The sequence below is a fragment of the Larimichthys crocea genome, chromosome XII (genome assembly GCF_000972845.2).
Source record: "Larimichthys crocea isolate SSNF chromosome XII, L_crocea_2.0, whole genome shotgun sequence".
Lineage (NCBI taxonomy): Eukaryota > Metazoa > Chordata > Actinopteri > Sciaenidae > Larimichthys > Larimichthys crocea.
This window is the reverse complement of record NC_040022.1, coordinates 28,607,099-28,617,512: the sequence shown is the minus strand read 5'-3', so window position 1 is coordinate 28,617,512 and position 10,414 is coordinate 28,607,099. Positions and strand designations below refer to the sequence as shown.

General features: G+C 41.7%; 1 protein-coding gene across 5 annotated transcripts in view; it reads left to right on the top strand.

The window, feature by feature from the left end:
• The window catches only part of LOC104932224 (microtubule-associated serine/threonine-protein kinase 1), a 50,692-nt gene that overhangs the window by 32,928 nt on the left and 7,350 nt on the right, over nucleotides 1-10,414 (top strand). For all 5 annotated transcript variants that reach the window (XM_019269564.2, XM_019269565.2, XM_019269563.2 and 2 more), the window contains 10 exons: nucleotides 1,270-1,430; nucleotides 2,667-2,742; nucleotides 3,085-3,294; nucleotides 4,534-4,635; nucleotides 6,405-6,537; nucleotides 6,958-7,025; nucleotides 7,400-7,476; nucleotides 7,573-7,781; nucleotides 8,861-8,999; nucleotides 9,079-9,211. In XM_019269564.2, coding sequence (XP_019125109.2) covers nucleotides 1,270-1,430; nucleotides 2,667-2,742; nucleotides 3,085-3,294; nucleotides 4,534-4,635; nucleotides 6,405-6,537; nucleotides 6,958-7,025; nucleotides 7,400-7,476; nucleotides 7,573-7,781; nucleotides 8,861-8,999; nucleotides 9,079-9,211 — 1,308 coding nt within the window. The remainder of the gene's footprint in view (nucleotides 1-1,269; nucleotides 1,431-2,666; nucleotides 2,743-3,084; nucleotides 3,295-4,533; nucleotides 4,636-6,404; nucleotides 6,538-6,957; nucleotides 7,026-7,399; nucleotides 7,477-7,572; nucleotides 7,782-8,860; nucleotides 9,000-9,078; nucleotides 9,212-10,414) is intronic.

Sequence of the window (10,414 nt, the reverse complement as noted above, 5' to 3'; positions counted from 1 at the left end):
TAGCTGAAGGAGTTAGCTGAAGGTAATGTATTAAAGTGTTGAATACGTTAGTTAAAGGTAATGTATTAAAGTGTTGAATACGTTAGTTAAAGGTAATGTATTAAAGTGTTGAAGGAGTTAAAAGTAATGGATAGTTAATGGATAGCTTCTGCCACTCCAAGTAATATGAAAGCAAACTTGAACCTTGAACTTCAGTGTTGTATAAAGAAGTTATTGTAACATTATCCACTTTACAGAATATGCTAAATAACATCCAGTTTATGCTCCATTCATAAGAAAATATTTAAAATGTGACATGACAGTGATGGTGAAGTCAGACATACATTACTGTTATTGGCGCCTATGTCGTCTCTAGATGCTTTAACATCCTTTAACAGATTCACACCATGCCAACACGTTTATACTTTAAATTATTTCTCTTGAAACACATCCACCTTTTGACGTCGGTGGCCCGGTTCCTTTACTCTCCATCTGGCTGTGGATGGAGGGTTAGATGGATGGAGAGAGAGGAGTGAAGTGAAGAGTGCCACAGACATGAGAAATGGAGCACATTATGTTCTACAGTAATTTTATCTCAGGCTAAATTTAGACACATATACTGTCGTCAGAAACCAAAAGATATTAAGACTTTAATGAATTCAGACATGAGCTGTGGTGCCCAGTGCTTCGTCCAGCTCCCGTCTGAACAGTCTGCTCCTCAGTCATGAGCTGACACGATGGTTTCATGGATGGTGAAGGTATCAACCAACAACACTGACAGATTCTTGAGCAACCTCAATAACAACCAGCAGAAAAACCTCGACATACATGAATGGAGCCTCCGAGCTTGTTCCATCCACCCTGACTGTTTTCAATTAGTCTGTCACCAGTGATTGATCAGTGATCGATCTTTCAGTTAGCAAAGTAAGTGGAGGAGTCTGCTTGCTCCGATGAAAGCAGATGAGGAGGCGAGACGGATTCATGAGTCTGACCTGACAGCTTTATTAACATTTCATTTTCGCTCAGTTTGTCCCACATGCAAACGACGACTTTAGTCTGCAGCTGCTGTAATAATTGACTGAATCAGCTGCTTCAGTTAGAAGCAGATAAATTAAGGTGACATTCACAGTTGCTGGACATCTGGACATCGTTGTTGTTGTGAATTTTCAACTCTACCCACTCTAATATTCTTGTTTTTCTTCCTCATGTGCCAACTCCTCTCCGCCCTCGCCTGCTTCCTCTTCCTCCTCCACCCTCTGCCTCCTCTTCCTCTTCCTCTCGCCCTCCCAGTCCTCCAGCTCTTCTCAGGAGCGACTGCACCAGCTGCCCTTCCAGCCCACCATGGATGAGCTCCATTTCTTATCCAAACACTTCGGCAGCACCGAGAGCATCACGGACGATGACGGAGGCCGCTCATCGCCCCACATGCGCCCACGCTCCCGCAGTCTCAGGTCAGCAGCACCACCACCCATGAGATTAAGGTCCAGTGTGTCAGATATAGGGCGCTCTATATACTGGAATGAAATATATTAATGTTTTCATTAGTGTATAATCACCTGAAAATCTGAATATTTATGTTTTTGTTACGTTAGAGTGAAACTTTCATATCTACAGACACTGTGGGATCCTCTTCTTTGGAGTCCACCATGTTGAACCATTATATTTCCACAACGGACAAACCAAACAAATTAGCATTTTAGCCACCATAGTTTCTCTTTTATGGGGGAGGTGGCTGCAATCCACAGCTAGATGCCGCTAAATCTGACACACTGGCCCTTTAAGTTTTGATTAGGACCTAAAATGTAAATGTACTTTATTTATACAGACCCTTACAACAGTCCTTTCGGTGTACCAAAGTGCTTTACAGCAGATAATAAATAACGAGAACAATAGGTAAAAAAACAAACGAAATAAAAACAATAAAAACAATAAAATACAACAAAATCGAATAAGAAATGATAAAAGTGTCATCATACTACTGGGTGTTAAAAGCCATCCTAAATAAGTGGGTTTTTAGCTTGGATTTAAAAAGGCCCAGGTCAGAAACAAGACGCATCTCGACGGGGAGATGAACCAATACATATATATAAGGTAGTGCTGTATATGTGTATCAAAATAATTGCATCATTAAAGAAAAAAGTTGAATTTGTCAATAAAAACAGTAGCTACTGTTAGCAAACTGTTACTTTACCTTAATTAAAGTGAGCCTAAGTCATAAATGTTGAGGTAAAAAGTCAAAAAGTCCAAAACTAACTGAAACAGTAATGTCAGTAAAGTTTCAGGAGAAGCTCAGCTAACAAACCGAGCTGACATGAGCTAACAAACTGTGCTAACATGAGCTAATAGCAGCTACAGCTGTCAGCAGTTTACTTCACTGTCCATCAGGAAACTCTGTAAATCACAGAGAGTCGACATCAGAGGGAAAACCAGAAAACATTTCCTCCATAAAATATGATCCAGTTTCACCAGAATCAGTGAAATAGTTGGTGCTGTGTGACTTAGTGTCGTAAAGCGTTACGTACTTCTCGTGGGTGATCGTACCTGGAGCACAAAGTTACAAACATCGAATGACAGAGACACCATTCACCTGATAACAAGTCAGAGTGACATTAACAAGATTTAAAATCCGTCAGATGGCTGTAGCTAAAAATTAAGTTTGACATGATTCTGTTTACCTCCCTCCACAGCCCGGGACGTTCCTCCTCCTGCTACGACAATGAGATAGTGATGATGAACCATGTGTACAAAGAGCGCTTCCCAAAGGTGAGACGGAGCATTAACAACTTATTTAATCAGTCAGAACTGAAATAATAATTTATGATTGAACTAAAGCAGAGCAAACAAGATGATGAATTCAGCCTGTCAGGGAGAATATCAAGTTTATTCGCTGATCTTGCAAATTTGGTGAGTCGGTTTCAAAAGGAAATGGGCTGAAAGCTTCCACAGTGATTAAAAATTGGGTTCACCTGAGGTAAAAGCTCTCTGGGCTCATCGACATTCTATTGAAGTCAGAGTCGCACTGTTGGAGCCACAAATGAAATTGCTTTCTGAACTTTCCCTCACATACCTCTGTTTTCTCCATCCACCTTTTTGTTCCTCCACAAGGCCACGGCACAGATGGAAGGGAGGCTAGCCGAGTTCATCCAGGCGTTCTCTCCGGAAAACGTTCTTCCGCTGGCCGACGGCGTCCTCAGCTTCATTCACCACCAGATAGCCGAGCTGTCCAGGGACTGCCTGGCCAAAGCTCGCGAGGGCCTCATCACCTCCGTCTACTTCTTTGAGCTGCAGGAGAACCTGGAGAAGCTCCTCAATGATGTCAGTAATCAATGCACCAACATTAATCGAACCGATAACGACCATCGGACAACCTTAGCGTACTTTAACAGTTACCATAAATTAAACTAAAGCTCCTGACACCAAACTCCCTTTTAAGAAATCTAAAATTTGATTCATTACGTGTCCGTAAAAACACATCACTCCACAAACACGAGATAAAGGACGAGTTTTCTGTAATGAGAGATGTGACTGCATCTTCAACCAATACCGTGCCTGACTAGGCATAACCAGTCTCCTGCTTCCCCTTTGGTGCTGATTAATAGTAAACATGTTTGAACTGATATATATATAAAATCAATATCACACTTGAGGTTGTGATGTTGAGCTGAATTTCAGCATAAATATTGATTATCTTATGACATAATCACTCCCTCTCATGTGATATTGTCTTATTAACTGGGAATCGAACCTCGACACCTTTTTTTCAGGTGCTGTCTAAAATATTGAAAACTGTCAAGTATCAAAAATATGCTTATGTTGATCAGTTCAGGTACTTGAAGACCTGAAACTTAAAGTTTCGCAGAATAAGATATAAGATATAATAAAAAATGTTGGATTTATCTGCAGTAATTCATATTCTTATACTGACGATTGGAATGGCAATGATAACTTTGTTTTAGCACCTCTTAGCTCGTTGTTTTGTGTAAAACTCTAAAAGTGCTCTGGACGCTACCAGCAACATTACAGTAACCAGCAATAGAGCATAACGTAGCAGTTAAAGAGACAGGTGTTTCCTTCAAGAGCTGGTGGAGACCATAAACGGAGCTAAAAAAGTAGAGTGATTCAACCCGACTCGGGTCTGACGATGATTCACGTCACTGTCCATTCTTTATACAGTCAGATCTTCGTAAGACGTCTATGAAAAGAGTCCAAACCAACAGAAACAAACACATCTATCCTCTTGGTGTCTGAGCTGATGATGTGGATCATCCAAACTGGAGAGACGTGATTGAAATGATTTCAGTAAACGGAGGCTGATTGAGCTCGAGATGTGTCGGAGCAGATAGCACATATCAGGGAGTTTCATCGCCAGCCTTCATTTTGGCGCCTTGATTCGATCGCTGTGATTACGCCAGGCCGCCTGGATTTGGTTTGATTGTATCCGCTGAGTTTTTGATGATCTCACGGCCTCGTCTGCCGTGCTGTGTCTGTATATCATTGTTGGCTTATAAATGTTAATCTGTCTTTCTCCGTCTCTCTCTTGTCTCCCTCCGTCAGGCCTTTGAGCGCTCGGAGAGCTCTGAAGTCGCCTTCGTCACCGAGCTGGCAAAGAAGCTTCTCATCATCATCTCCAGACCTGCCAGGCTCCTGGAGTGTCTGGTGAGATAACGCACAACACCTTTGCAGCATTTTACCGTCACCGCGACACCGTTCACCATCGTCCTCATGGGAGAGAGACGTTTCACAGCTCACGTTCCTCTCGTGACTTCAGACAAATTGATTTTCTCTTTAAATAAACACTTAGCACACATTCAGGCACCTTGATGTGTGACACAGCAAGCAAACTGTCTGTCTGTCTGTCTGTCTGTCTGTCTGTCTGTCTGTCTGCACGGCGACTACATTTGCATTTAGATTAAAATTTGCTCTGCCACAGTACGGCTAACACGAGGCAGCCTCCTGCTGCCGGGCTGCCTTTCAGTCTCACGCAGACAAACCGTGACCGTGGTGTCATAGACTTGGAGGATGCTCATATGTGTGTGTGTGTGTGTGTGTGTGTGTTGTCTAACTGGTTGTTTCTCTGGGTAACCGTGTGTTTCATAACACTGACTTGTGAGTCATGCCACACTGACGTGGATTTTGATTAACTGACTTGTGAGTCATGCCACACTGACGTGGATTTTGATTAAGAGTGACATGGAGAATTGATTTCATGGAGATAATTCCACACTCGTTTTCTGCGTATCGCAGCATTCGTGTGTGTGTGTGTGTGTGTGTGTGTGTGTGTGTGTGTGTGTGTGTGTGTGTGTGATCCAGCACACGTTTTTGGCATCGTTAGCAGCCAGGATTTGTGTCCTCAACAACGTGACTTATTGAGCATAAAAAGATTTTTTTGCAGGCTCATTAATCATACTTTGTAGTGAAGTTAAAGTGCCCTGAAAACAGGGCGGGAGGGTAGCCGGTTCAACTCCTGGCAGTGTTGTAGTACTCGAGACCGGCCTCTTTTTAAAGGCCTCTTGGTCTCAGGATTTTTAGTTACTTGATTACTGGCGGTCCAGGCTTGATTACACTCTTATGATACAACTACAACTTCTGATGTGACCTCCAGGGGGGAGGGATTTCACTATGAAAGTACTCACACTGAATAAAGAAATCTGAGCACATGATTGTTTTTGGGGTTTTCTTGCTGAAGTTAAAGGACCACTGTGAAGGACTTAGTGTCTTCTCACATGGTGTAGTTGCAGATTAAACCCCCCCTCGCCTCACCGTCTCCTTCCTAGCACGAAGCAGAAACTACAAGAGGACGAGAGACGTGAAACACTCATCAGTGTTCATCCAAGTTTGTCTGTTCAGGGCTACTGTAGAACTGTAGACTCTTGGTGTCTATAGAGATAACAAGCTCATTCTAAGATAACAAAAACACAAGAATTGTTATTTTCTGGTGAATTAAAACTAGTTAGGTTAGTTGAATATTATATAAACAGAGTCTTGTAAATCTCAGACACACTGGACCTTTAAATTCTTTGTGTTCTTTGAGAAAGTTTCTGTATTTAAGCCATTTACTGCTGGCAGTCTGTTGCTGACTCACCGCTCTGACCGAGTCATTTGGATTTGAATGAAAGGTGTTTGTTTAAACAGACACGATATATCCAGGTCTCTCCTCGGGCTGAACAACACAGACTGTGATGATGATCCTGGAGCTCCTCCAGAGGCAGTGAATCATTAAAACTGCTGCTAAAACGCAGACGGACACGGTGGCTTTTACTCGGATATGGAAACAATTTCTGAATCAATTTATCTGGAAGCAATTCCCCAAACAAAGATTCAATCATCCCACGGAGTCTGATCTAATGTCATTAATTCCATGTCAGCTCTTTTAGTCTTTCCACCTGATGGCGTCACGTTCATGTTTCGATGCTCTCGTTTTCCAGGAGTTTAATCCGGAGGAGTTCTACCATCTGCTGGAGGCGGCAGAGGACCACGCCAAGGAGGGTCACCTGATGAAAACAGACATTCCTCGTTACATTATCAGCCAGCTCGGACTGACCAGAGACCCGATTGAAGGTGAGGAGAGCGACTGGAACTGTATAAAGAGTATAAAGTTAGAGGTATTTCAGCTGGAACGTCAGAGATCCTCACACACATTTCTAAAGTTCCTGCCCTGAAATCTTTAACTATAGGAAACCAAAGTTCAGTTGTTTCTCACTGGTCTTTAACTTTGAAGGGTCACAGCTCTGAGATAGAAGAGTTGCACAGTTGTCACATTCGAGATAATTTTGGTTTGTTTTCTTGTGTATGACTGCATCCATCCATCAGATGATCAGATGGCTGGATCAGCAGGCAGGATCTGTGCTCTCATTTTTCAGCAAACACCATGACTTATTGAGCACATCGAGTTATTATGAAAAGAATACGTGCCAGACAACAAACTTTAAATAAATAGAAATAAATTTGCAGCTGATTCAAACATATTTTTGTCCTCAGAGATGGTCAACCTCGACAGTTACGACAGCGAGGGGCCGTTAACACCTGAAACCGATGACTCGACGGAGGTAAGATAATCCTCAATCTGCTCGTTTCTCTGACGCTCACTTCTTTTCTTACTTTTGCTTACTTTTAAATGTCTCTGCTGCCAAAGTCCTTGTTGCTCTCATGTCTGCTTCATCTGCTAATGACTTGGCACACTTCCTTTTATCTATCTAATTTAGCTAATTTATGCTGAAGTGCCAAAAACAGGGTAACCCCCCCCTCTGCCGTCTTGAATCTCTGGACTGCCTCTAGCATTAGGCACAGATCCAAAATGCCAAATTTAAGCTGCGTAGACAAAAAAAATGAGCTGAGAGAGGAAGGAGGGCAGATTTACAGCTGCATATTAATATTTATGATTTATTAACGTGCATTAATATCATGTTGATTCGATCCACAGGGTAAGATCAGGGCAATGAAGCCACCAGGAGAAGCCGACTTCCAGACCATCAAGCTGATCAGTAACGGGGCGTACGGGTGAGTAAAAAGCATTCAGGACGTCCTCCTCAGGCACGAGCACAGATGGCCATAAAGTAAAAAAAAAAAATGCGCCTCTGTGTGTTTTTGTATCAGTGCCGTGTACCTGGTGCGTCACCTGGAGACACGTCAGCGATTTGCCATGAAGAAGATTAACAAGCAAAACCTGATACTGAGGAACCAAATCGAGCAGGCCTTCGTGGAAAGAGACATCCTTACCTTCGCTGAGAATCCCTTTGTCGTGTCCATGTTCTGCTCCTTCGAAACCCGTCGGCACCTCTGCATGGTCATGGAGTACGTAGAAGGTAAGGAGATATATATATGTATATGTGTGCAAAGGTTCAGTCCTCAGTCTTTTCGTGTCGTCGCCGCTCTCTCTCTCGCCGACCTTTCTGTCAGTCTTCAGCTTCTAGCATCAAATAAAGGTTCAAAAGTCCCCAAAGAATAAAAAGAATGTGTGTGTAGGTGCATACAGGTTGTTGTCTCAGCCCACATGGTATGTAAAGTTATATTCCTGTTTTTGACTTTTGTGTGTTTAGCTTTGACATTGAGTCAGTGAGTGAGGAAATGAGACTGAAGGTTTGGAGTATGTTCTCAATGAAAAAATGACAATATGACATATATTATAGTTTGTTTGAGTGTGTTGTCGACAGACTTTATCCTCCCACAATGCAAAGAACAAAATAAACGCAGCAGAAATGTTTAAATGAGTTTGATTCACCTCTTATTTTGTATTTTTTGGAGGTGGAACGATAGATCTACAGCCAAAACTCTAGCATGGCTAAAAATCTAATAGCAATGCTGTCTTATTACTTATTACAAGCCTAAGATAAGTAAAAAATACTGGGATAAGATACTTATATATAAGAAAGTATCCATAATTTTAATATTAAAAAATCTGAGATTTACAGAAACTTGAAAGTAAAATGACAAAATAAAGGGCAGCATGATGGTGCAGTGGTTGGTACTGGACCTTTGAAGTATACAGACATGCACGATGAAGCATTATACTATACATATCTATATAACAGGAAGAGTTGTCACTATAAGGTGGTAGAGGTTTTCCAGAATACAGCCAGAGGTAACTGTTCAGTGAATAAATGAACTGCACAGGTAGAAAAATGTTCTGCCTCTTGTTACAGGCTGTTTGTATGCTTCATATTTAGTCGGTCAGATCATAAATATACTCATGAATACAGTGAATATGCCTGATTATAATTTGCCTCAAAGCTCGTTCATCACTGTCTCTTTGATTACCTTCTGCTGTGTCATCGGGCTAAGTGGAAACTGAAATGGTCTCAAACAAAGAGGCACCAGGAGAAAGATTCATGGTAATTGCTAATGTCAACAGGAGGACTAATCAAATAATAAATTCTGCTGTCAGGTGGAGACTGTGCCACTCTGCTGAAGAACATCGGGGCTCTGCCGGTGGAGATGGCTCGGATGTATTTCGCAGAGACCGTCCTCGCGCTGGAGTACTTGCACAACTATGGCATCGTGCACCGTGACCTCAAGCCTGACAAGTGAGTTTTCGCCAAACTGTTTGCAAAGACATTCAAACTTTAAACTTTAACACCTTAACTTTACTGTTTCTGTTGCCAGCCTCTTGATTACATCAATGGGTCACATCAAGCTCACGGACTTTGGTCTTTCTAAGATGGGTCTCATGAGTCTGACCACCAACTTGTATGAAGGACACATAGAGAAGGATACTCGGGAGTTCTTGGACAAACAGGTATGATAAATATACAGTGTGTCCTACAAGGAGTCTGTGCCAAATCAATGTAGATTTAATGATTTAATAAAGTCATTTCAAACTGTGTGTTTTTGGCTGAATTGTTGCACAGACTGATCCAACTAAAGCTTAAATATGAAACGTCCTTTGATGTCTTCATCTCTATGCAAAGATATTCCACGCCACCGTGTGCCAAATGAGACTGTTAACAGTTGGCACAACAATAGACCAGTAATTCCTCATTATTATAATCATTTTCTCTTTTAGGTATAAGGTTTATTACCTCAAGCCTGTCATGCAGCGCTTGTGCTTTGAATTTAAGCCTCATTAATTCTTGTGTGTGCGTGTCACGTGTGTTGGCGGCCAGGAATCCTTCATGCACATGAAAACCGTCCACCGGGGCTTTCATCTTGTCTTGGCATCTCTGATGTGATTAGGCAGAAATATGTATTCAGCACACACATGTGCCTCCCACTCAGCGTCGTCCATCTGCCACTTAGCAGCAATATACTGTACATATACAGGTAGAAAAAAACTGATATGACTGCTTCTGTTTTATAAGCAACAACCATCAAACTCAAGATATTTGAGATATTTACTTTTGCCCATACTTTATTATGGACACACAATCAAGATCTATAATCACAGACCTCAATTAATAAGTTAATCAGATTTAGCTTTGTGAATATCTGCCTAGCAACCAGCATCTGTTGTTTGTTGCTTTGCTCTGATTGGTCGACTGCTATGGAGCTAACTGTCAACTAAAACTGGAAGGGAAAAAGAAAGCGTTGAAAGTAACCCTCAAACAACAAACAACTGTGAGAAAACCGTAGGTCGTATCAATAAAGGGATGGGATTATAAGCATCCTGAGGTCTTCCTGAACATGTTGATATATAGTTTGTATGGCTAAAATTAAAAAATATGTCCTCTAGTGCGAGGTAAAAAACTGGCAAGTCTGGCTTTCACTCTAAAAGTTTCTGCTCCTGGTTTATATGGGAGTAAATGCAGCAGTTGGTGGGTGATCGTGAAGCTTCTGAGCTCACTGAGCCAAAACTATAAGTCCGACAGCTTTAGTAAAATAATGTGAGCGAGCAGCATAAATTTTTCTACATTCCTATGTAAAAATTATGTCTGTAGAGTAAAAAATTGTACGACGTGGAGCAGTTTAAAAAACAAAAGTGTGACTCATTCTGGCCCCAGAA